This window comes from Heptranchias perlo, chromosome 40 (genome assembly GCF_035084215.1).
Source record: "Heptranchias perlo isolate sHepPer1 chromosome 40, sHepPer1.hap1, whole genome shotgun sequence".
NCBI classification, from domain to species: domain Eukaryota; kingdom Metazoa; phylum Chordata; class Chondrichthyes; order Hexanchiformes; family Hexanchidae; genus Heptranchias; species Heptranchias perlo.
The window spans coordinates 10,766,277-10,793,052 of NC_090364.1; the positions used below are offsets into that span (position 1 = coordinate 10,766,277).

The 26,776-nt window shown below is 45.3% G+C and overlaps 1 protein-coding gene across 1 annotated transcript; it reads left to right on the top strand.

Annotated features, from left to right (window-relative positions):
- The first annotated feature begins 954 nt into the window (after positions 1 to 954).
- On the top strand, positions 955 to 26,776 carry LOC137305676 (cytochrome P450 2J2-like). Its single transcript, XM_067974579.1, has 9 exons — positions 955 to 1,211; positions 3,571 to 3,733; positions 11,310 to 11,462; positions 13,557 to 13,717; positions 18,315 to 18,488; positions 19,764 to 19,905; positions 22,178 to 22,365; positions 23,500 to 23,641; positions 25,684 to 26,776. The coding sequence occupies exons 1-9, from the start codon at positions 996 to 998 to the stop codon at positions 25,881 to 25,883; spliced, it is 1,539 nt and encodes a 512-aa protein (XP_067830680.1). The 5' UTR covers positions 955 to 995; the 3' UTR covers positions 25,884 to 26,776.

The following is a 26,776-nucleotide window of genomic DNA, read 5'->3' on the forward strand; positions in this document are numbered from 1 at the left end:
TCCGCAAAGTATCTCAGGACATTTTTCTAGATTAAAGGTGCTGTAGAAATGTACGTTGTTGCCATGCCATGAACTTAAAGGCAGTGCTGTGATATATAATTCGGCACAGAATACTACCTCAGGGTCCAAGTGTTGCCTAAACTTATCTCTCAGCATGCGTGTAGACTCCACGCATGTAGACCCATGTAGTTTCTACATCATCAGCCTTTGTGGATCTTACACTGACATTCAACAACAACTTGCATTTATAAAGTGTCTTTAATGTAGTAAAACGCCCCGAGGCTCTTCACAGGAGCGATTACCAAACAAAATTTGACACCGAGCCACATAAGGAGATATTAGGACAGGTGACCAAAAGCTTGGTCAAAGAGGTAGGTTTTAAGGAGCATCTTAAAAGGAGGAGAGAGAGGTGGAGAGGTTCAGGGAGGGAATTCCAGACCTTAGGGCCTGGGCAGCTGAAGGCACAGCCGCCAATGGTGGAGCGATTAAAATCGGGGATGCGCAAGAGGCCAGAATTCAGCAGGGAATATCTGTAGCCAAAATGGCAAAGTCACAAGCACTCATTTTAGTGTTGTCATTGGTTTCTAAGTTTGCTCTGCGGTATAAACGGGACAATCTTGGAATACCAGTAACCAAATCCTGTTGTATTACACATTCCGAAATATCGAAGAGGCATGAAAGAGAGACTGCCACCTTAGAATTCTGCCAAAGGCTGTTGGCAAACGACAGCAACCCGACTACAAATAAACACAATGCAAGCAAAGTCTCTCCCTGCCGTGCGTCCGGAGGGTCTGGCAGCCGCTCCTCATTGAGCAATCCGTCAATACGTAAAGCAGGGAAACTGGACCCTAGACTCGTCTGATTACAGGAGCTGGCTTTTGAAAACAAGTCTGATCCAGCCTTTTAAAGGACAAGTAACCTTACATGATTGATAAACATTGATTCGTTTCTGAAACATAAAATAATAAGTGCTGGACGCTTCTTGGAAGTTGAGAATGGAAAGCATAAAGCTGTTGTTCGAGACGGCCCCTTTTCGCTGGCTCCGGTATCTCGATCCGCAAACACTCCTGATTTTCTTGGCGGTGGTCTTATTGCTGAAGTCTGTAATGAAGGCGAGGAAAGCTAGCTGTCTACCTCTGGGACCACCCATGTGGTCACTTGCTTGGAACACCTTTGTCCAGAACCAACCACCCGATCTTGCTCTAATCGAGGTAAACGGCTGCGTTATCTGCAATCTTTCTCCGGCTGTTATTTGAACTAAAAGCCTAATTCTTGATTTGTGGTTTTTTTTTTTGGTTTGGCTTCTACATTAAGAAAGGAACATTGATTCCCAAGCACGTCGCCAGCAAAAATGAAATTTTGCACATCTGACACTCTGTTGCTGCCTCTCGAGCCTCATTGCTCTGTTTGGGGAGGGATTAATGATTTGCTACTTCTGCAGAGGATGTTCACACAATATTAGATGGGAGGCTTTAATTATGGGCAAAGACTAGAGAAACTGGGGCATTTTTTTATCGGAACAGATTGAGCCAAGAGGAGATCTGACAGAGGTGAAATGAAGGGCTTTTGATAAGTTGGGAAAACTATTTCCACTGGTCACACTAGATGATCAACGGGAGAGGTCATAGAATGATACAGCACAGAAGGAGGCCATTCGGCCCATTGTGCCTGTGCTGGCTCTTTGAAAGAGCAATCCAATTAGTCCCACTTCCCCTGCTCATTCCCCATAGCCCCGCAAATTTTTCCCCTTCAAGTATTTATCCAATTCCCTTTTGAAAGTTACGATTGAATCCCTTTCAGGCAGTGCATTCTACATCATAACAGCTCGCTGTGTTAAAAAAAAATTCTCCTCATCTCCCCCCCTCTGGTTCTTTTGCCAATTACCATAAATCTGTGTCCTCTGGTTACCGACCCTTCTGCCACTGGAGACAGTTTCTCCTGATTTGTTATTAAAAAAACCCCTTCGCGATCTTGAACACCTCGGTCATTTTTTAAACAGAGGCCTAGGAGTTGGTTCGCGCTTTTAATGGGTAGGCCCGAGGCCCCCCTGATATCGGGCCTCGGGCCTCAGTTGCTGGGCGTCACCAGATAGCCTGTCGGCAATGAGGATTTACATTTCGGGCCACTTATTTTGTTGCGAGAGTTTCTCGTGGAACAGGAGGAGGCGGGAGTGCTCCTCTGGGCCCCGCAAGGAATCCTCAGCCTTTCCCTTCCCTTTCGTTCCCATCACCGGCAGCTGTTTGCAGACAACCCTCCCCTTCGTCCCAAGACTAACCTAAAGCTTATGCCGGGGACTGTTCTTTGGGTCAGTGGCGGATTTCAGCCTCCCGCCCAATTTCCTGTCCCCCCCCCCACCGGCTCTTATGTCATTCCCGTCACCTTTGGGCGGGAGACAGCGCGGAGAAATGTAAATGAGTCCCGGGAGTTAAAATGGCCCGGGTCTCGTGATGTGGAGTCCACGGGGTATGGGGGGGGGTTTTTCCCTCCCTCCCCGCATCCCGCCCACCCCCAAGGCATCCCCGAGTTAAAATCGAGGGTGGGGTGGGTAGCTATGAAGCTGACAACCACACTCAACGTTATATGGCGCAGGCTAACTTTAGGCAGCCATGGGGCATCTCCGTAATATCAGCCAAGGTGCAGTACGGGAACGCATTTCTCAGGCAGCTGGTCCACTTTACAAGACAACTGGGCAATTGATCAGTCCTGAGGTTGTGAAAGGCGCTATATAAATGCGAATTCTTTCTTTCCAACCTCACAGATAGTTCCTTATTTTCTTCAGTCTTCCTTTACTCATGCAATCTTCAGGCATTTCAAACCCAATCTCGGTATCGTCTACTAATGATTGACCATATCTTCTCTTCTCTTTTCAATCTGGGCCGTGTTTTTTGCACCACAGGCCTCAGGCCTTCGTCTGGGTTGTTCGATGGAAATCGGAGTGCATCTCAACAGTAACGTGCAACGATTAACCTCTTTCTACCTAACACGCTGTAAAATGGTGAATGAGCCAGAGGATGCAAGGAATATTTAAGCGAATGTTCAGTTCTTTGGACAGAGGTCTTTAAAATTATGAAAGGGGGTTGATAAGGTAGACGTAGAGAAGATATTTCCACTTGTGGGGCTAGTCCAAAACTAGGGGCCATAATTATAAGATAATCACTAATGCATCCAATAGGGAATTCAGGAGAAACTTCTTTACTCAGAGAGTGGTTAGAATGTGGAACTCGCTACCACATGGAGTGGTTGAGGCGAATAGAGTAGATGCATTTAAGGGGAAGCCAGATAAACACATGAGGAAGAAAGGAACAGAAGGATATGTTGATAGGATGAGATGAAGTCAGGCGGGAAGAGGCTCATGTGGAGCATTAACTTGTTGGGCCGAATGGCCTGTTTCTGTGCTGTAGAATTCTATGTAATTTTGGAATAAGAAAGTTCCTAAAGTAGTCTGCTTTGAAAGTTCATCATGAAGCAACATTTGTTTTCAAACTTTTTTTAAGTTGGTAAATTGCGGAGCAGCGTACAGGAGTGCACCTCACCTTTTTCTTTTCCTTTCCTTCCCGATCCTGAAAAAAGCTTTCCAAAAAGCATGGGAACATTTTGACGTGCTACATGTTCTGGATACCTATCGTTATCATCAGTGGGTTTCAGGCAGTGCAAGAAGCCCTCGTGCACCAGGGTAGAGAATTTGCTGGACGGCCAGATGTACGCCTATTTGAAGATTTGACCAAATATCAAGGTAATGAGCTATTACAAGTTTATTTCATTTTCCTGCAATGCCCTGGAAACTTACTGGAAGAACAACAACTTGCATTTATATAGCGCCTTTAACATTGTAAAACATCCCGAAGGCCTTTCACAGGAGCGATTATCAAACAAAATTTGACACCGAGCCACATAAGGAGATATTAGGACAGGTGACCAAAACCTTGGTCCAAGAGGTAGGTTTTAAGGAGCGCCTTAAAGAAGGAGAGAGTAGTAGAGAGGCAGAGAGGTTTAGGGAGGGAATTCCAGAGCTTAGGGCCTAGGCAGCTGAAGGCACGGCCGCCAATGATGGAGTGACGGTCGTGTGATATGGATAAGAGTTCAGAATTGGAGGAGCGCCGAGATCTCGGAGCGCCATATAACGTTGAGTGTGGTTGTCAGCTTCACAGCTAGCCCCCCACCCTCGATTTTAACTCAGGATGTGTTGGGGGTGGGCGGGATGCGGGGAGGGAGGGAAAATCCCCCCCCTCCACCGTGGACTCCTCATCACGAGACCCAGGCCATTTTAACTCCCGGGGCTGGAGGAGGTCACAGAGATAGGGAGGGACGAGGCCATGGACGGATTTGAACACGAAGTTGAGAAGTTTAAATTTGAGGCCTTGCTGAACCGGGACCCAACGTAAGTCAGCGATCACAGGGGAGATGGGTGAACGGGACTTGGTGTGAATTAGGATACAGGCAGCAGAGTTTTGGATGAGCTCAAGTTTACGGAGGATGGATGATGGGGATACCCTCAGTGTGGAAGAACAATGACTGGTGTGGAACTCAGCCACAGAATGAAGATCCCAGATTTAAACTAAAAAGGGTGGGGGGAGGGTCAGGTGAGGGGAAAATTTAGAAATCTAATGAGAAACGTCAAGGCAACAGAGCAGTGTGGTGATTTGGGTAAAGATAAGCAGAGTGTGGCAGGAAGGGCCAGAGAGTAATAGGGCATCAACAAGCAAGGTCAAAGAAGGCAAAAATGGTAAAAAGTCAAAACTAAAGGCTCTTTATCTGAATGCACGGAGCATTCGTAACAAGATAGATGAATTAGTTGCACAAATAGAGATAAAGCGGTTTGATCTAATAACCATTACAGAGATGTGGTTGCCAAGTGACCAAGATTGGGAACTAAATATTCCAGGGTACATGACGTTTAGAAAAGACAGGCAGAATGGAAAAGGAGGGGGTGTAGCCCTGATAATAAAGGATGAGATAAGGACAGTAGTGAGAAAGGATCTTGGCTCCGAGGATCAGGAAGTAGAATCAGTATGGGTGGAGTTAAGAAATAAGGGGCAGAAAACACTGGTGGGAGTAGTTTATAGGCCCCCTAACTGTGTATTAATCATTAGCTCATATTAGGAGCTCGTAACAAAGGTAATGCCGTAATCGTGGGGGACTTTAATCTTCATATAGACTGGACAAATCAAATCAGCAAAGGTAGTTTGGAGGACGAATTCATGGAATGTATTCGAGACGGTTTCCTAGAGCAATACGTCATGGAACCAACCAGGGAACAGGCTATTTTAGATCTTGTATTGTGTAATGAGATAGGGTTAAATTAGTAATCTCATAGTAAAGGATCCTCTGGGGAAGAGTGATCATAATATGATAGAATATCACATTGAGTTTGAGAGTGATGTACTTAAGTCCGAAACTAGAGTCTTAAACTTAAATAAAGCCAATTACATAGGAAAGTGGGACGAGTTGGCTAAAGTAGATTGGGAAATTAAATTAAAGGGTATAACGGTTGAAAAGCAATGGAAAACATTTAAAGAAATATTTCAATATTCTCAACAAACATACATTCCATTGAGAAATAAAAACTCCACGAGAAAAGTGATCCACCCTTGGCTAACTAAAGAAGTTAAGGATAGTATTAGATTAAACGAAGAGGCTTATAATGTTGCAAAGAAGAGTAATAAGCCTGAGGATTGGGAGAGTTTTAGAAACCAAAAGCTTGATAAAAATGAAGAAAATAGAATATGAAAGTAAACTAGCAAGAAATATAAAAACGGATTGTAAGAGCTTCTACAAGTATGTAAAAAGGAAGAGAGTAACAAAAGTAAATGTGGGTCCCCTGGAGGCTGAGACAGGAGAAATTATAATGGGGAATCAGGAAATGGAAGATACGTTAAACAAATATTCACATTAGAAGACACAAAAAGCATACCAGAAATATTGGGGAACCAAGGGTCTAATGAAAGTGAGGAACCTAAAGTAATTATTATCAGTAGAGAAAAAGTACTTGAGAAACTAATGGGATTAAAAGCCAATAAATCCCCTGGACCTGATGGCCTACATGCAAGGGTTCTAAAAGAGGTGGCTCTCGAAATATTGGGTGCATTGGTTGTGATCTTCCAAAATTCCTTAGATTCTAGAATAGTCCCAGCGGATTAGAAGGTAGCAAATGTAACCCCGATATTCAAGAAAGGAGGGAGAGAGAAAACAGGAAACTACAGGCCAGTTAGCCTGGCATCAATAGCCAGGAAAATGCTGGAATTCACTATTAAAGAAGTGGTAACAGGGCACTTAGAAAATCATAATATGATTAGGCAGAGTCAACATGGTTTTATGAAAGGGAAATTGTGTTTAATAAATTTATTAGAGTTTTTTGAGGATGTAACTAGCAGGATGGATAAAGGGGAACCAATGGATGTAGTCTAGTTGGATTTTCAAAAGGCATTCGATAAGGTAACACACAAAAGGTTATTACACAAGATAAGGGCTCATGGGGTTGGGGGTAACATATTAGCATGGATAGAGGATTGGTTAACGGACAGAAAACAGAGAGTAGGGATAAACGGGTCATTTTCAGGCTGGCAGGCTGTAACTAGTGGGGTGCTGCAGGGATCAGTGCTCGGGCCTCAGCTATTCACAATCTATATTAATGACTTAGACGAAGGGGCTGAGTGTAATGTATCCAAGTTTGCTGACGATACAAAGCTAGGTGGGAAAGTAAGCTGTGAGGAGGACACTCTGGGGGAAAAATTGGATAATGGTCCGTTTTGGGCGGGGATAGCGCAATGCACTAGTACCCCGTGCCCGATGGACCCTTGCAGGCAGGATGCAAGTTTGGACCCACCCGAGGACTTATCTGCAATCAGCCTTTCTTTGCGGGCCTTACATGTGGAATCAATGCAATTCGCACATTCCACCACCAGAGGGAGCGCAATCTCTTAAAGGGAGTATGTTTCTAAGAAATCTCTTAAAGGTAGCTGGTACCTGTTATTTGCTGAAAATAACAGTCTACTGTCTGCACAGAGTCTGAACGGAGATCAGACATCGCACACGTAAAACACAGGTACAGATCTCATCCCTATGTTTACACACTGATGAGTTATGTTAAAACATTGAATAAAGGTTGCGCACTACTAAATCCCACATCCTCCAATCTGCACACCAGACCTCACCAATCTGCCGATCTGAGTTTGTACCAGGCCTGCGAGAGTGTGTGCACCAAGGTTCTCTGCTGATGCACGAGAGACCTTGGTGCAAGAGGTGGACAGAAGGAGGGACATCCTATATCCGCAGGGGGGGGTGCAAGAGGCCCTCCAGATATATACTCAAAAGGCAGTGGGAGGCAGTGGGGGACGAAGTCAATGCCAGACGCACAGCATCATGACCATGGATGCAGTGCAGGAAGAAGTTCAATGCTTTGACATGAGTGGTCAAGGTGAGTGAGGTCAACTGTCAATTGGCGTCTCCTACCAACTGCACCATGCACTACACCGCCCATCACCCACACAACAACAAACTCTTTCCATCAGTACTCAACTCTTCCAATTAGATGCTTCCTCTCACCTTTACACATTACCATTGTTTCAAGCCGCCCACCCACAACTCACAGGTCACACACACTGGCAGCTATTCAACCATGACAGGGACATCACCCAGACACACGTCCCGCTTTCTTGCAGGAGAAGGTGACGCATATCAAGATGCAGCAAGTGGCAGTGGCATTTAGCCCCTCGAGCCTGTTCCGCCATTCAATGAAATGATGGTGGATCTGTGACCTAACTCCATATACCTGCCTTAGCCCCATATCCCTTAATACCCTTGGTTCACAGAAATCTATCAATCTCAGATTTAGACTTCACAATTGAGCTAGCATCAACTGCCATCTGCAGAAGACCGTTCCAAACGGCTCCCACCCTTTGCGTGTAGAAGCATTTCCTAACTTCACTCCTGCACGTCCTGGCTCTAAATGTTAGGCTATGTCCCTGCGTCCTGGTATTGAAGTCTAGGAGACCTCCAAAAATAGCGACAAATGTCTCGGCAGCCAGAAGCGATAATCCAGCCACTAACCTGTAAATCCTGCATGGTCCCTTTAAATAGCGCTGGAGGGGGATCCTCCAGGCACTCTAAGACACGTTCAGATGGTCGTGGTTAAGACTGTGTGTTGAATTGAGCGTTAAGTCCCAAAATAGTGTCCATCACTTTAAATCAGCGTTGCACACTGATTCAAGCCATTTTCTCCCTACTTTACATGATTCCAGCGTTCAGTATTTGCGCCTGCGCTAACTCCTATACCAAGATGGCGTCTGGCGCACGCCACGCTGGAAATGTGTGTGCGCGTCCAAGGCGCCATCTTGGATGTCGGAGAGGCTGTGTAGCACCAAAACAACGGGTGCTACACGGCCCAATTTAGTGCCAAAAGAGTCTGCAAAGGAATATAGACAGGCTAAGTGAGTGGGCAAGAAGGTGGCAGATGGAGTATAATGTGGGGAAATGTGAGCTTATTCACTTTGGTAGAAAGAATATTTTTTAAATGGTGAGAAACTATTAAATGTTGGTGTCCAGAAAGACTTGGGTGTCCTGGTACAAGAAACACAAAAAGTTAGCATGCAGGTACAGCAGGCAATTAGGAAAGCAAATGGCCTTTATTGCAAGGGGGGTTGGAGTACAAGAGTAAGGAAGTCTTACTACAATTGTACAGGGCTTTGGTGAGACCTCACCTGGATTACTGTGTACAGTTTTGGTCTCCTTATCTATGGAAGGATATACTTGCCTTGGAGGCGGTGCAACAAAGGTTCACTAGAGTAATTCCTGGGAAGAGAGGGTCGTCTTATGAGAGGTTGAGTAGAATGGGCCTATACTCTCTGGAGTTTAGAAGAATGAGAGGTGATCTCATTGAAACATATAAGATTCTGAGGGGGCTTGACAGGGTAGATGTTTCCCCTAGTTGGAGGGTCTACAAGAGGGCATAGTCGCAGGATAAGAGGTCGGCCATTTAAGACTGAGATGAGGAGGAATTTCTTCACTCAGAGGGTTGTGAATCGCTGGAATTGTCTACCCCAGAGGGCTGAGGATGCTGAGTCATTGAGTATATTCAAGGCTGAGATGGATAGATTTTTGGACTCTAGGGGAATCAAGGGACATGGGGATTGGGCAGGAAAGTGGAGTTGAGGTTGAAGATCAGCCATGATCTTATTGAATGGTGGAGCAGCCTCAAGGGGCCATATGACCTACTCCTGCTCCTATTTCTTACGTTCTTATGATCGCTGATTTGTGCTGAGTTACGTGCCCTCAGCTAAAGTGGCAGTGATTTGTTACAGTTGACATCACCGTAGGCTCTGAAGGGAGCTTGGCTAGAGTTCCTGTTCTTGATTGCTGACCTCGGAGTCAGGCTTGACTCAGTGGGAAGCACTCTCGCCTCTAAGCTCAAGCTCAGCTCCAGAGGCTTGAGCGCATAATCCGGGCTGAAACTTCAATGCAGTACTGAAGGAGTGCCGGGTTCCTGCTCCCAAGAGGGTGCCCAACACTGCCCTGGCCACCAATGCCCCAGCGGTGCTGCAGTACCAGAAGAGGCAGCCTGGCACTTAAAAGGGGCAGAGGAGCCCCGACTGGGGGTGGGGGGAGGAAGGGTCGGCCAACGGCAGCCCATCACGGACAGGGAGGCAAATGGAAGCCAGGGCCGAGTGGCTGGTGTGGGCCTCATTCTCCGCACCCAGCCCGCCCTGTTTTTGGCTGGGGTCGCAGAGGACAATCTAACCCATGAATTTGTGTCTGACTGTATTGCTGCATGGACCTGTGTGTAAACATATATATTTAAAGGGGACCATCAAGCTGAGGGGAAGTCCTTTCAATGTCCCTCACGCATTGGAGAAAACAGTTCATTATCCTAGCTGTTGGTATTTTTCGTCTCTGCTCCACAACCTGTTGGAGACCTGGGCCCCAATACTTACCGGAAGGCAGGGAGGGAGCGGGGGGTGAGGGAGTGGGTTTGGAGGGGGTAACGATGCGGAGGTCCCGCCGAATTCAATGGCAGGACCTCCTTGTCATTTTTTTTTATCTGCAGCCAGATCGAGAGGCCGACTGGCCAGCTGGCGGGAGGGAAAGCCTGCGGTAGAAGGCCGCAGCGGGGGTCCGATGGGGAGGGACCCCGACAATCGGGAAAGATCGGGGGGTTGATGGCAGGGTTCGGAACACGGCAATCGAGGAGGGGAGGATGCAAGAGATCACGAGCCAGTAGCCTCGGGATCGCGAGTTTGGAAGGGGGGGGGTCTGCCGATCGCGGCAAGTTTTGCTTGAGGCACTGGGGGGGGGGGTGCAGTCCTGCTCCTCCTGGCCCACAAGGAGTGCTCCAAAAAAAAGCCTCTGGAGCCAGCAGCTCCAGCCTCCCTTTGGCTGCCTGGGAAACCTGGCCGGCAGCCATTAAATTTAAATCAGGTCGCGTTTCGCGATTTTACATTTTTAACCCCCCAACCCCCGACCCTCTCCCGCCCATCATGAGAGAGTTAATGTCGACCCCTTCTTTTCAGATGTGGCTCAGTGTGGTAGCACTCTTGCATAATGAGTCAAAAGTTCATGGGTTCAAGTCCCACTCCAAAGACCTGAGTGCAAAAATCTAAGCTAGCACTCTAGTGAGGGAGTGCTGCACTGTCAGATATGCCATCTTTCAGATGAGATGTTAAACCAAGGCTCTGTCTGTCCTCTCAAGTTGACGTAAAAGATCCCATGGCACTATTTCGAAGAAGAGTGGGGGAGTTCTCCCTGGTGTCTTGGGCCAGTGAGCCGGTGTTTATCCCTCAACCAACATCACTAATAAACAGTTGATCTGGTCATTGTCACATTGCTGTTTGGGGGATCTTGCTGCGCGCAAATTGGCTACTAAATTACAACAGTGACTATACTTCAAAAAGTACTTAATTAGCTGTGAAGCATCTTGAGGTTGTGAAAGGTGCTATATAAATGCCAATCTTTTTTTTTAAGTTCTGTCAGGTGTATTTGCCAAAGCAGAGTCTCTCCGTTGATGAGGCAGCGGGCCTGTTTTGAAATGGTTGTCATTGTGGGAGCACAAATCAGCCTTCTTTCTACTCAGAGAGGCTCAAAGTGACTGATGGTAGCCAGTGCTATCTTATTCCTACCCAGTCTCGACCAGTACTGATCAATATTTTTCTCGTTGGAGTGCGAGACCTCAGAATGTAAGATAACTATTTAAACATTTTAAATAGATCAGTTTTGCTATTGGGTCACGGATGTGCTGTGAACTTTCTCTTATTCCTCAAAATGCAGCTAGAGGTAACTGGTTATTATCATTTATCCACTGTTTTCCCCCTTTCTGTTAGGTATTATCATGGCCCCTTACGGGAGGTCCTGGAAACAGCAACGCAGATTTACACTGACAGTTTTAAGAAACTTTGGTATGGGCAAAATCGCCTTTGAGGATAAAATTCAAGAAGAAGTCCGATATTTGATTGAAGTCTTTAAAACTTCAAATGGTAAGAATCTACACACAGTCTGTGTTTCCTCTCCTTAATTTATCATGACAAAGGGTCACAAAGATATGGCAGTACTCTGCATTAGGATTCTTCACTTGAATTTGCTATGTGTCTCATCCTGAAGCCTTGCTGTGCATCCAAACTCTTCCTATAACCCTAATCAAGAGTTACTCTTGAATCCATTATCCACTGCTTTCTTCTTTCTGATTGACCTATTGTGCATTTCCAGCATTTTCTGTGGTTACTTAACATAAGAACATAAGACAAGAACATAAGAAATGGGAGTACATGGCCCCTCGAGCCTGCTCCGCCATTTTTTCCCAATTCTTCCCACTGTTTGCTGTATTTTCCATTTTCGAGGGAAATGCTCCCTGGTGAATGTTTCGAAGAAACGCTAGAACTTTGCAGACAGGGCCAGCAGAGCTTCAAAGCCTTTGCCAGCCTTGGATTTGAGAGAAGGGCCTTATCACCAGGGCTCTTCACAGTTTCCTGAGATGCCCAAGCAGAGATCTCAGCAAACTTTATCTCATAGCCATTAAGATCAGTGACCATCTTAAGCATCTTTTGACACAGTTCTCCATATAAATATATATACATGGGTTGCTTGACCAGTGCAGATCTGACAGATGTACCTCTGACAGAGGTACTTGCTACCACAAAGAGTAGTTGAGGCAAATGTTGAGGAGTAGTTGTGCAATTGTCTTGTCTCCATAGTGGAAACGCTTCCCCAAAACCACTAAGCAAATCACGTTGGATACAGCGCCGGTGATTTTAGAATTGGGATCAAAGAGTTGACCTGTACGAAAGAAAGAAAAGTGCGTGAATGTGAAGGCGCAAAGCAAGACTCCATCATTATGAAGAGGTGGACCAGATGACGTAAGATGCCTTTTAGGGGAAGCTAGATAAGCACATCAGAGAGGAAGGAATAGAAGGATATGCTGAGAGCATGAGAGGAAGTAGGCAGGAGGAGACTCATGTGGAGCATCTATCAGTTGTGCTGAATGGCCTGTTTCTCTGCTGTAAATTCTATGTAATTCTAAGAACATAAGAAATAGGAGCAGGAGTAGGCCATATGGCCCCTTGAGCCTGCTTTGCCATTCAATAAGATCATGGCTGATCTTCAACCTAAATGCCACTTTCCAGCCTGATCCCCATATCCCTTGATTCCTCTAGAGTCCAAAAATCTATCGATCTCAGCCTTGAATATATTCATGATGTGGAGATGCCGATGATGGACTGGGGTGGACAAATGTAAGGAATCTTACAACACCAGGTTATAGTCCAACAAATTTATTTTAAAATCACAAGCTTTCGGAGATTATCCCCTTCGTCAGGTGAATTAGTATAAGATATGCGATTTGAGAACCTTTTCACTCATTCACCTGACGAAGGGGATAATCTCCGAAAGCTTGTGATTTTAAAATAAATTTGTTGGACTATAACCTGGTGTTGTAAGATTCCTTACATTTGAATATATTCAACAGCTGAGTATCCACAATCCTCCTGGATAGAGAATTCCAAAGATTCGCAACCCTCTGAGTGAAGAAATTCCTCCTCACCTCAGTCCGAAATGGCCAAACCCTTATGATGAGACTATGTCCTCTCGTTCTAGACTCTCCAGCCAGGGGAAACAACCTCTCAGAATCTACCGTGTCAAGCCCTCTCAGAATCTTATATGTTTCAATGAGATCACCTCTCATTCTTCAGAGAGTACAAGCCCATTCGACTCAATCTCTCTTCATCTAGAATTTCCCTCAACTGTGACACAATTCTGGCTTTTTGCATTACATGTCCCTCCTCCACTCACAGCTCCACTTAACGGTTTCTGTTTCTCTATACAGTAGGATGTAAATCCACTAATTAGTGTATAACTTGAAAATATTGAACGTAATTATATATTGAAGACACTGTTGATCAACAGCCAACCCCAAACATCAGCTGGTTCTCATGAGTTGGGGGAAGAAACTGCTGCTGAATGACCTTGAGAGTGGACCATTGAATGTCAAACTCTTACGTCATCTGGTCCACCTCTTCATAATGACGGAGTCTTGCTTTGCGCCTTCACATTCACGCACTTTTCTTTCTTTCGTACAGGTCAACCCTTTGATCCCAATTCTAAAATCACCGGCGCTGTATCCAACGTGATTTGCTCAGTGGTTTTGGGGAAGCGTTTCCACTATGGAGACAAGACAATCGCACAACTGAAAGAACTGATTGCCGAGAACATGAGGCTTCAGACAACAATGTGGGCGCAGGTAAAAAAAATATTTCCTTTCCTTAAGGACAAGAGAACAACCGTATTACAATAGAGATACAGATGTTAAAATTTTGGTTCGTAGAAACTGGAACACAGGATCAGGAGGAGGCCATTCAGCCCCTCGAGCCTGTTCCATCATTCAATTTGATCATGGCTGATCTGTATCTTAACTCCATCTACCCACCTTGTTTTCGTAACCCTTAATACCCTTACCTAACAAAAATCCATCAATCTCAGATCTGAAGTTTTCAGTGCTTCTAGCCAAGCTGTTCCAGTACAGCTACAACACTGGCATCTACCCGACAATGTGGAAAATTGCCCAGGTATGTCCTGTCCACAAAAAGCAGGACAAATCCAATCCGGCCAATTACCGCCCCATCAGTCTACTCTCAATCAACAGCAAAGTGATGGAAGGTGTCGTCAACAGTGCTATCAAGCAGCACTTACTCACCAATAACCTGCTCACCGATGCTCAGTTTGGGTTCCGCCAGGACCACTCGGCTCCAGACCTCATTACAGCCTTGGTCCAAACATGGACAAAAGAGCTGAATTCCAGAGGTGAGGTGAGAGTGACTGCCCTTGACATCAAGGCAGCATTTGACAGAGTGTGGCACCAAGGAGCCCTAGTAAAATTGAAGTCAATAGGAATCAGGGGGAAAACACTCCAGTGGCTGGAGTCATACCTAGCACAAAGGAAGATGGTAGTGGTTGTTGGAGGCCAATCATCTCAGTCCCAAGACATTGCTGCAGGAGTTCCTCAGGGCAGTGTCCAAGGCCCAACCATCTTCAGCTGCTTCATCAATGACCTTCCCTCCATCATAAGGTCAGAAATGGGGATGTTCGCTGATGATTGCACAGTGTTCAGTTCCATTCGCAACCCCTCAAATAATGAAGCAGTCCGAGCCCGCATGCAGCAAGACCTGGACAACATCCAGGCTTGGGCTGATAAGTGGCAAGTAACATTCACGCCAGACAAGTGCCAGGCAATGACCATCTCCAACAAGAGAGAGTCTAACAACCTCCCCTTGACATTCAACGGCATTACCATCGCCGAATCCCCCACCATCAACATCCTGGGGGTCACCATTGACCAGAAACTTAACTGGACCAGCCATATAAATACTGTGGCTACAAGAGCAGGTCAGAGGCTGGGTATTCTGCGGCGAGTGACTCACCTCCTGACTCCCCAAAGCCTTTCCACCATCTACAAGGCACAAGTCAGGAGTGTGATGGAATACTCTCCACTTGCCTGGATGAGTGCAGCTCCAACAACACTCAAGAAGCTCGACACCATCCACGACAAAGCAGCCCGCTTGATTGGCACCCCATCCATCACCCTAAACATTCACTCCCTTCACCACCGGCGCACTGTGACTGCAGTGTGCACCATCCACAGGATGCACTGCAGCAACTCGCCAAGGCTTCTTCGACAGCACCTCCCAAACCCGCGACCTCTACCACCTAGAAGGACAAGAGCAGCAGGCACATGGGAACACCACCACCTGCACGTTCCCCTCCAAGTCACACACCATCCCGACTTGGAAATATATCGCCGTTCCTTCATCGTTGCTGGGTTAAAATCCTGGAACTCCCTTCCTAACAGCACTGTGGGAGAACCTTCACTACACGGACTACAGTGGTTCAAGAAGGCGGCTCATCACCACCTTCTCAAGGGCAATTAGGGATGGGCAATAAATGCCGGCCTTGCCAGCGACGCCCACATCCCATGAATGAATTTTTAAAAAATTGGCCCGACTTGCAATTAAATCAGTGCTCAGATGACACACTGCGATAACCACCTGCCGTCTAGACAGGGTAGGTGGCAGAGAGCGTGAAATAAAAGGTTTATTGAAGACTCAAGCTGATTTGTTTTCCCCCAGGAACTGGGGAATCAACGGCTACAAACACTCAGCATATTTTTGAGTGCAGAGAGATTCCCCTGCTGGCACACATCCAGCCATCAAGAAAAGAAAAATGAATAGCAAATGATCTCGCTATACCTGTGCATTTGAAAGAGTTTTTTTTTAATCAGTTATGAGTACGCTTAAAAAATACTCCTACAAAGCTCACAACAGACCAATTTCTGAGTTGAACACATTAACTAATGTACAGTTTTATTTTCAAATACACAGGTGTACATTGACATGATGTTCCATATTCAAGAAGGGCAATAGAGTTTTCACTGGCAAGAACAGACCCATTACCTGACCAAACTAACAAAAAACAAAATGGAAGCCTACATGTGTAGAAATAACCTAATAAATGATGGCCAACATGGCCCTAGCAGTGATGGATCTTGCCTGACCAACATCAGACTTTCTCGAGGAAGCAAAATGCAAAATTGATGAGAAAGAAAGGCTTGCATGTGTATCGCAGCTTTCAAGACCTCAGGGCATCCCAAAGCGCTTTACAGCCAATTAAGTATTTTTGAAGTGTAGTCACTGTTGTAACGTAGGAAATACAAAAGCCAATTTGCACGCAGCAAGGTCCCACAAACAGCAATGAGATAATGGCCAGATAATCTGTTCTAGTGATGTTAGTTGAGGGGTAAATATTGGCCAGGACCCCAGGGAGAACTCCCCTGCTCTTCTTCAAATAAAATGTGATCTTTTACATCCATCTGAGAGGGCAGATGGTGCCTTGCTTTAACGTCTCATCCAAAAGATGACACCTCCGACAGGGCAGCACTCCCTCAGTATTGCACTGGGAGTGTCAGCCTGGATTGAGTGCTCAAGTCCCTATGAGCAGAACTTGGACCCACAACCTCTTGACTCACAGGTAAGAATGCTACTCACTGAGACACAGCTAACACCATTAGAGGAGGTTATAGTATACCTAGACTTTGATAATGTACCACATGAGCGACTCCTTTATAAACTAAAGTCAGTGAGTATCAAGGCAGAGTCAAGATTAGTAACTGATTAAAGGGAAGGAAGCAGAGGGCAGTCAGAAGTGCCATTGTAGGTCGGTACCGAGTCCAAAGGGTTTACTGGAAACCCACCCGTTCCTAGCAGAAATAACTGATCTGGAATCCATCTCAATGTAAATTATCTAGCAGAGCTAGAGATGGCAGCCAAGATTTTACAATGGGAGCTCGACAGGTCTTGCACCCGTGCTGATCAATGTCAAATAATAGATCATTACAGAGAAAATGCAAGGAACTGCCTATTGGAAGTAAAAATAGGAAGCAATGGGTGGGAGAGAACTTGCCAAGAGAGAAGCTGAAAGAGACCTTGCTTGTGTTGGTTGGCTCCTCACTTACTATATGGAAATAATGTGAAAAGGCAATTAAGATGCTGCATTATACCGTCAAACCTGTTGAGTTCAAATCTCTTCAAGCCATGTCGAAGCTGTACGGACTGTACATAGTACCATCCAGCCTTTAGAGGTAGTCCAGAGGAGAACAACTAGGCTGACCCTAATAGAAGAGAGAAGAGCTATAAGGAACTACTTGTTAGTGTGCTATATCTTCAAAAAGAGGGAGGACTCCTTAGAGATCTATAAGTTACTTAGAGTGATCCAAGGTAATACTAATAGGTACACCACAACAATAGGATACAACTTCAAGATTGTGAAAGAAAACTTTAGGACACAACAGGAAATATTTCTTTACACAGAGGGTGAGCAATGAATTACCAGGAAGGGGTGGTTGAGACAAACAATCGATGCTGCAACACAAGATGGTCAGGTCGATATTCTGAAAGGATGCGATCAAATGTCCTGAAGGGTCTTCTTCACCCAAACCTATCTTGCAATGCAGCAGCAACCGAAGATGCCAGTGCTCTGTGCCACCATGTAGGGCACTAATAACTTGCTTATGTGACTCCTCATTTAACGAGATGCCAATCTTTGGAAGGTTTCTCAGGAAGAAGAGAATTGGCAAAAGGAACTTGCTAGGCAACTAGCACACGCCTCCTAGGAGCTGGCTGCAGAGTAGTGTTGGCAGAGGCTTATAAGTACATCACTGGCCTGTGTAAGCTGGACAAAGTTCGGTTGTGATTTGGCTCAACCCCAATACCCAATCCTTTTTCCAGTCAAATTCCACATTGTACCAAGCTGCATCTGCAAGAGTGGAAGCATTCTCACCTATTAAAATAGGGTTCAAGTCTCACTCTGGAGACTTGAGCACAAAATTTAGGCTGACACTACAGTGCAGTACTGAGGAAGTGCTGCACTGTCTGAGGGGCCGTCTTTCGGATGAGACGTTAAACCGAGGCCCTCTCAGGTGGATGTAAAAGATCCTGTGGCATTATTTCGAAGAAGAGCAGGGGAGTTCTCCCTGGTGTCCTGGCCAATATTTATTCCTCAACCAACATCACTAAAAACAGATGATCTGGTCATTATCTCATTGCTGTTTGTGGGATCTTGCTGTGTGCAAATTCGCTGCCCAGTTTCCTGCATTACAACAGTGACTACACTTCAAAAGTATTTTGTTGGCTGTAAAGCACTTTGTGACGTCCTGAGGTCATGAGAGACTCTATATAAATGCAAGTTCTTTCTATCTGTTTCTTAAAATGAAGTTTCAAAGCCTTGTGACTCACTGTGTAATGGAGATCCAAAATCGTCCATTGTAATGTTCTTGTGCTTTCTGCTAGATATATTCCATGGTTCCCATCATTCGCCATTTCCCAGGGCCTCATCAGAGGGTATTTGAAAACCAGGCCGAAATTGAAGCCTTGCTTCAGGATTTCATCGACCAGCACAAAGACACTCTGAACGGTGGAGAGATCCGGGATTTCATTGATGCCTATTTACTGGAAATGGAAAAAGTGAGCACAGGGCTCAATGGCGTATTTTACTTTGTTGGTGGGGCTGAACGTTGCAATGGGTTAGAACATTGTTCTGTGACCTTTCACCTCTGAGAGCCTGGTTTTAGCCCAGATCAGACCAACGGCCTGAAATGCTTAGTAAGTCAACCAGGGTCCTAAGTAAAATAGCAGACTCAGCCCAATTCCTAGTTGGTGGGAAACTAAGCATAAGCTGTCTGCAATGTAGTAGGAAAACAGTGGATAATGAAGGAAAATCCGAACGGTAAGAATTCACTGCCTGACCCCTGTTTCGCTCCCTCAACCTCTGGTGCCGAGACCGCCTCTGCCTTCTCATCTCCCACCCTCCGCATGTAAATGGAGAGGGAGGGGTGACAACCCCTGGTAGATTTCCATTCATCTGCCTGGTACAATTTTAAAGGGGGTGCAGGAATAGAGAGACCTGGGGGTGTATGTACACAAATCTTTGAAGGTGGCAGGACAGGTTGAGAAGGCTGTTAAAAAAGCAAATGGGATCCTTAGCTTTATTAAAAGGCATATAGAGTACAAAAGCAAGGAAGTTATGCTAAACCTTTATAAATCACTGGTTAGGCCTCAGCTGGGGTATTGTGCCCAATTCTGGGCACTACACTTTAGAAAGGATGTCAAGGCCTTAGAGAGGGTGCAGAGAAGATTTACCAGACTGTTACCAGGGTTGAGGGACTTCAGTTATGTGGAGAGACTGGAGAAGCTGGGGTTGTTCTCCTTAGAGCCGAGGAGGTTAAGGGGAGATTTGATAGAGGGGTTCAAAATTTTGAGGGGTTTTGATAGAGTAAATAAGGAGAAACTGTTTCCACTGGCAGGAGGGGTAACCAGAGGACTCAGATTTAAGGTAATTGGCAAAAGAACCAGAAGGGGAGACGAGGAGGACTGGAAGTGGGGGGGTGGGGGAGGGGGCAGGGACTGGAGGTGATGGGATTGCTATTGCATGAGTACAAGCTGCTCCCATTACAGTGAATTAAACTTGATCGTGAAACAGAGCCTGGAATTTACCAATAATTTTGTAAATATAGGAAATATTTTACCAGATAAGGCAGTGGAGTCATAGACATTAAGGGGAGTTTGAAATCCTTTATACCAATAGGTCGAGCTTCCATGGGTTGAATTATCCTTGGTTTTTCCTACGTTCTAACCCAATGCATCGCTTTCTCCCTTTGGTGTGCAGCTGGGAGCAAGGGTTCCCTGCTAGAATATTGGTGTTGTTAAGTATTTGAAAGAAAGATGGGATTTATTTTTCAGGAACAGGACTCTCCTGATTCTTGCTTGACTGAGGGAAACCTGCTCTTTAATGTTTATGATCTCTTCCTTGCTGGAACTGAAACCATGACAACTACTCTCCAATGGGGCATTCTATACATGATGGCTTATCCGGATGTACAAGGTAAAAACAGACCTCTGTGTTATAAGTTGGAGAGCCAAATGATGAAAGATAGAATTCTAGAGCCCGGTCTTCAGTTGCTTCCAAGCCTTTATTCACAGAAATTCCCCCTTACACACACACCACACCCTAGAAAAGCCCTCATATAAAAAAGGTACAAGAGAGTCCCCAATTGATACACACCACCTGTGTATACAATTAACACTGATTAATACCAATGACTGAAAGAGCGTAGCTGCCTTGCTAAATTGTCCATAATTGTAAGTGTAATAAAGGGATGCATTTGTCTGCTTTTCAGTGAGCCTCGGTCATCTCATGTTGCTATGTTTTATGCTTTAGAACTGCTGTTTAGAGAGACTTTGGGAAAAGACATTTTCTGTACACTGTGTCCTACAGCATCAAAACCCTCCGGCCACTGACATCCTGAATTTTATACATTATAATTTCCCATTGATAATATCAGTGCACAGAATGACTACATAAGGGGAGATGAGGAGACATTGTTTTATGCAGCGAGCTGTTATGGTCTGGAACGCGCTGCCTGAAAGGGCGGTGGAAGCAGATTCAATGGTAACTTTCGAAAGGGAATTGGATAAATACTTGAAGGGGGGAAAAGCAAGGCATTGGGACTAATTGGATAGCTCTTTCAAAGAGCCAGCAGAGGCTCGATGGGCCGAATGGCCTCCTTCTGTGCTGTCTGATTCTGCTTCTAGGGAAATGTCTGCTTCTAAATAAACATGAAAATAAGATGAAGAAACAAAATCTGCTTTCCATGGTCTATAAGAATCCTAAAGTGAAAGGCATTTGGACAATTTCAACCCAGTTCCTATAGTCGTGAATCCCCAGCAAAAATAATTACCATAATTCAATGCAAATCAGTGTCAAATTAGCAATCTTAGTGAGAAAGATCCAGAATGGCTATTTTGGGCAATGGAAATGTCCAGCACTGTATATTCTGAACTATTGTAAACAATTTTACAACACCAAGTTATAGTCCAACAAATTTATTTTAAATTCCACAAGCTTTCGGAGGCTTCCTCCTTCCTCAGGTGAACGGTGTGGATTTCCACAAGCCTCCGAAAGCTTGTGGAATTTAAAATAAATTTGTTGGACTATAACTTGGTGTTGTAAAATTGTTTACAATTGTCAACCCCAGTCCATCACCGGCATCTCCACATCATATTCTGAACTAGATTGAGGCTATCCAAATGGATAAGTGCCTTAGGCAATAAAACAGAAAAGACTTTCATCCCATTTAAAAAAATAAGCCATGAAATATTTGGTGTGATTTTAACAGTTACATGGATATTGCAGTGAGTTAGACATTGGCCTTTCATCTCTAAGCTAAACGGGTAGATGAAAGACTTCTTTGTTAGCTGGTCCTTATCAGTATGGGTGCCTGGTAAGATTGGGCTCACAATCCAAACTAGCAGTAGACCGGTAATCTCACTCGGTCCAAGAACACTGGAAATGAAAAAGTCATATTGGTGCACTAGGGACTGCTCTTTTGAAAATCACTGATGTTATTTTGTTGGTTGAGGATAGAAGGAGCATTGGCAACAAACTATACGTGACCTGGGAATGGTTAATGTTGATTCTGGAGAGTCCGAAATGAAAAGTGTTCCATTCCACATTGCTCCCGGGGGGGGGCAGGAGGATGGTAGGAGGAAGGGTGGAATTAATGAGGCGGAAAAAAAACATAGATTCATAGAATCATACAGCGCGGAAGGAGGCCATTTGGCCCATCGTGCCTGTGCCGGCTCTTTGAAAGAGCTATCCAATTAGTCCCACTCCATTGCTCTTTCCCCATAGCCCTGCAAATTTTTCCTTTCCAAGTATTTATCTAATTCCCTTTTGAAAGTTACTACTGAATCTACTTCCACCACCCTTTCAGGCAGCGCATTCCAGATCATAACAACTCGCTGTGTAAAAAAATTTCTCCTCATCTCCCCTCTGGTTCTTCTCCCAATTATCTTAAATCTGTGTCCTCTGGTTACCAACCCTCCTGCCAGTGGAAACAATTTCTCCTTATTTACTGTATCAAAACCCCTCATAATTTTGAACACCTCTATCAAATCTCCCCTCAACCTTCCCTGTTCTTAACAACCCCAACTCTCTCAAGGATTTGACCTTGACAAAATCATTAATGTATACCTGGACAATTCAAATTTTGGAAAATAACTTGACTGAACATGTAATTATCAGTTTGAGGCACAGATTGAGCACAGACATCAACTGCTTATTCTTTTTGACTTTTCTCTCTTTTACTTTATAGAAAAGTGTTGGAAGGAGATAGACAAAGTGATCGGCCACTCCCGGGCCCCATCCATGGAAGATAGACCCAACATGCCATATGTCAATGCTGTTGTTCATGAGATTCAAAGATTTGGGAACATTATTCCTCTTTCAGTGAGCCACTCGACAACACAAGACACACACTTTATGGGCTACACAATCAAAAAGGTGATTCATTCTTTCCTAATTCTCTTTTTGTAATTTGTCAGTGTTTATGTCCCTCTCAGTTCCTCAGTCCTTCCCTCAGCTGAGATAACTGCCACTGATAGGCTCCTCAGATCTACCAACACTATCAAAGTACACACAAAGACAGCAGTGAGTAACAACTCCTTCCGTTCCTCAGGTAAAACACCAACTGAGAAGACAGTCTTATGGAGGGACACCTTCAAAGATTTTGCCTCCTATACCCAAGTCCAGATCGTTAATATATGTTAAAAAGAGCTGTGGCCCCAATACTGACCCCTAGGGAACACCACTGTATACTTCCCTCCAGTCTGATAAACAACTATTCACCACTATTCTCAGTTTTCTGTCTCTTAGCCAATTTTATATCCATGTTGCCACTGCCCCTTTCATCTCCGGGCTTTGATTTTGCCAACAAGTCTATTACGCGGCACTTTATCAAACGCCTTTTCAAAGTCCGTAAGTCTATCAACTGCACCACCTTCATCAATCCTCTCCGTTATTTCATCAAAGAACTCAATCAAGTTTGTCAGACACTTTTTGCCTTTGAAAAATGCCTGTTGGCTGTACTTTACTAACCCACGTCCTTTCAAATGACATTGTCTCGGATTATATGGCCTCTAGAAGTCTCCCCACCACCAATATTAGGCTGACTGGCCTGTACTTACCAGGTTTATCCTTCTGGCCTTTTTGGAACAGGGGTGTAACATATACAACCCTCTGCAACCATTCCCAAATCCAAGGAGGATTGAAAGATTGTGGCCAGAGCCTCCGTTCTTTCCAACCTTACTTCCCTCAGCAATCTAGGATTCCATGACCCGATTCCCACTAAACTGATGACCACCCAACCTCCCTTCCTGGTCCCCATACTAGCTGATATTGTAAATGGTCCCTCTTCTTAGGTACTGTCCCTCTCCCTTTCAAAACCACCGCCATCACCCTCTACTTTGATAACATGAGGTGCAAAGCTTTTCAACTTTTTTCTTCATTACAGTATAGGAAGTGGTTGTCCCTCCAGGAATGGGAGTGGAACAAGTTAACATTCCAGTCTTTCTGCCTTTCCATGAATACCGATGATGATGTGTGACTCAATGAAGATGATTTGTTCTATTTTTCCAGGGAACCATTATCATAGTGAACCTGTCATCAGTTTTGTCTGAGGAGACACAATGGAAGTACCCGAAACAATTTAATCCAGAAAATTTTCTGAATGAAAATGGGGAATTCTTTAAACCAGACGCATTCATTCCATTTTCAATGGGTGAGCAGGCACTTCAAGCTGCCAAATTTCTCATTTACAATCAGTTCTAGATTTATTTAATCTTTGCCCTGCCATCAAGCAGGAACAGAAAGTAGTTAACGCAACTTTATCCTTCCTTAAGATAGAGGTGGGTGGGGGGGGCTTTCTTACATTGCAACAGTGACTACACTTCAAAAGTACGTCATTGGTTGTAAAGTGCTTTGGGAGGGTCCTGGGGTTGTGAAAGGTGCTATATAAATGCAAGTTCTTTCTTTCTTTATCAGGAGCAGGAATCCTATTTAGCTCAGGGATGCCGAGGGCAATTGTAGCACTCCACTGGTACCAGAACTGAGATCAGTGGAATCAGCACCGACCTGCCTCTTCCTGGTTTATTAATGCTGGTTCCCTAAAATGGTGGTTTTATGTTTAGGACTATACCAGACCCATTGGTGTTTTGTTTTTATTCGTTCATGGGATGTGGGCGTTGCTGGCGAGGCCATCCCTAATTGCCCTTGAGAAGGTGGTGGTGAGCTGCCTTCTTGAACCGCTGCAGTCCGTGTGGTGAAGGTTCTCCCACAGTGCTGTTAGGAAGGGAGTTGCAGGATTTTGACCCAGCGACGATGAAGGAACGGCGATATATTTCCAAGTCGGGATGGTGTGTGACTTGGAGGGGAACGTGCAGGTGGTGTTGTTCCCATGTGCCTGCTGCCCTTGTCCTTCTAGGTGGTAGAGGTCGCGGGTTTGGGAGGTGCTGTCAGAGAAGCCTTGGTGAGTTGCTGCAGTGCATCCTGTGGATGGTGCACACTGCAGCCACTGTGCGCCGGTGGTGAAGGGAGTGAATGTTTAGGGTGGTGGATGGGGTGCCAATCAAGCGGGCTGCTTTGCCCTGGACGGTGTCGAGCTTCTTGAGTGTTGTTGGAGCTGCACTCATCCAGGCAAGTGGAGAATATTCCATCACACTCCTGACTTGTGCCTTGTAGATGGTGGAAAGGCTTTGGGGAGTCAGGAGGTGAGTCACTCACCGCAGAATACCCAGCCTCTGACCTGCTCTTGTAGCCACAGTATTTATATGGTTGGTCCAGTTAAGTTTCTGGTCAATGGTGACCCCCAGGATATTGATGGTGGGGGATTTGGCGATGGTAATGCCATTGAACGTCAAGTGGAGGTGGTTAGACTTTCTCTTGTTGGAGATGGTCATTGCCTGGCACTTGTCTGGCGCGAATGTTACTTGCCACTTATCAGCCCAAGCCTGGATGTTGTCCAGGTCTTGCTGCATGCAGGCACGGACTGCTTCATTATCTGAGGGGTTGCAAATGGAACTGAACACTGTGCAATCATCAGCGAACATCCCCATTTCTGACCTTATGATGGAGGGAAGGTCATTGATGAAGCAGCTGAAGATGGTTGGGACTTGGACACTGCCCTGAGGAACTCCTGCAGCAATGTCCTGAGGCTGAGATGATTGGCCTCCAACAACCACTACCATCTCCCTTTGTGCTAGGTATGACTCCAGCCACTGGAGAATTTTCCCCCTGATTCCCATTGACTTCAATTTTACTAGGGCTCCTTGGTGCTACATTGGGTCAAATGCTGCCTTGATGTCAAGGGCAGTCACTCTCACCTCACCTCTGGAATTCAGCTCTTTTGTCCATGTTTGGACCAAGGCTGCAATGAAGTCTGGAGCCGAGTGGTCCTGGCGGAACCAAACTGAGCATCGGTGAGCAGGTTATTGGTGTTCCATGAAATGTTCTCAATGATTAAGTTGTTGCCGCAACAATCCAAATATGGGCATGTACAATAATCTCGGTGAAACACAGCGGTCTGTTCCAATCTTAATTGCACATCAATAATGCCACCATCATTAAAGGCCCTACCATTAAATCTGACTCCCCAGCACCTTTGCCATTTTATGTGTCACTGGCAGCCTTCTGTACTCCTGCCGCTGACAGCACATGATTTGCAATGTAGTCTGCACATTTGAACCCTCTCTGAATTGGTTCGACCTTGGGTTTGTTTTTCATCCCAAATCACTAACGTGTTCAACGTTGCATTGGATCTTTCAGGTCTGCGAGCGTGCCTCGGAGAAAAACTGGCCAAAATGGAGCACTTTCTGTTTTTCACTTCTCTCCTTCAGAGCTTCGAGTTTTACTGGCCCGACGAAACCTCTTCTCCAGACCTGCAAGGTGACTATAAAGTAACATTAATGCCGCAGCCGTACAAGTTGGGGCTAAGGTGCAGAAAAGCACCAGATGATGAACTGTGATTTCAGAGTCAATCAACTTGATGGTGGCGGACAGCAGAGTTAACTTCAAGGAAATATGGGATTTGTTTGATAGGAATAGAGGGATACCAGAGTAAAACTTCCTCTTCCCCGCACCTGGGGAATGTTGATTGCCCAGATACAGCAAACAAGCAAAAAGGGGCAAATATCCATTATATTAAGTTTCCACCATCAATGCGCTGCCCCAGGATTTCCTGGAATTCCCTCTAGGTATATCACTGGGCCTGCGCCTGTAGTAGACGCAAGCTCAGTGCTAGGATTTTAATGAGGCAGGAGGGGGGCGTTCTTGGCGTCCCACCTCAGTTCCCTCATCACTCTTCCCTCTGAGTGAGAAGGTTGAGGGTTCAAGTCCTCATTCCAGAGACTTGAGCACATAACCTAGGCTGACATCTCAATGTAGTACTGAGGCAGCGCTGCACTGTCAGAGGTGCCGTCTTTCAGATGATCATTAAGCCGAGGCTCTGTCTGACCCCTCAGGAGACATAAAAGACCCCATGGCACTATGACAGGGGAGTTCTCCCCAGTGTCGAGGCCAATATTTATCTCTCAACCAACATTACTAAAAACAGATTATCTGGTCATTATTTCATTGCTGATTCTGGGATCTTGCCGTGTACTCCATTGGCTGTGAAGTGCTTTGGGTTATCATGAGGCTGTGAAAGGCTTTCCTTCTAGTGGGCAAACATGAGTTCATCCACTTTGGACCCAAGAAAGATAAATCGGAATATTTTCTAAATGGTGAAAAACTAGGGACTATAGAGGAGCAGAGAGATTATGGAGTCCCAGTACACAAATCATTAAAAGCCAGCAGAAGGTACAAAAAGCAATCAAAAAAGCTAATGGAATGTTGATCTTTATCTCAATTAAAAATTGTG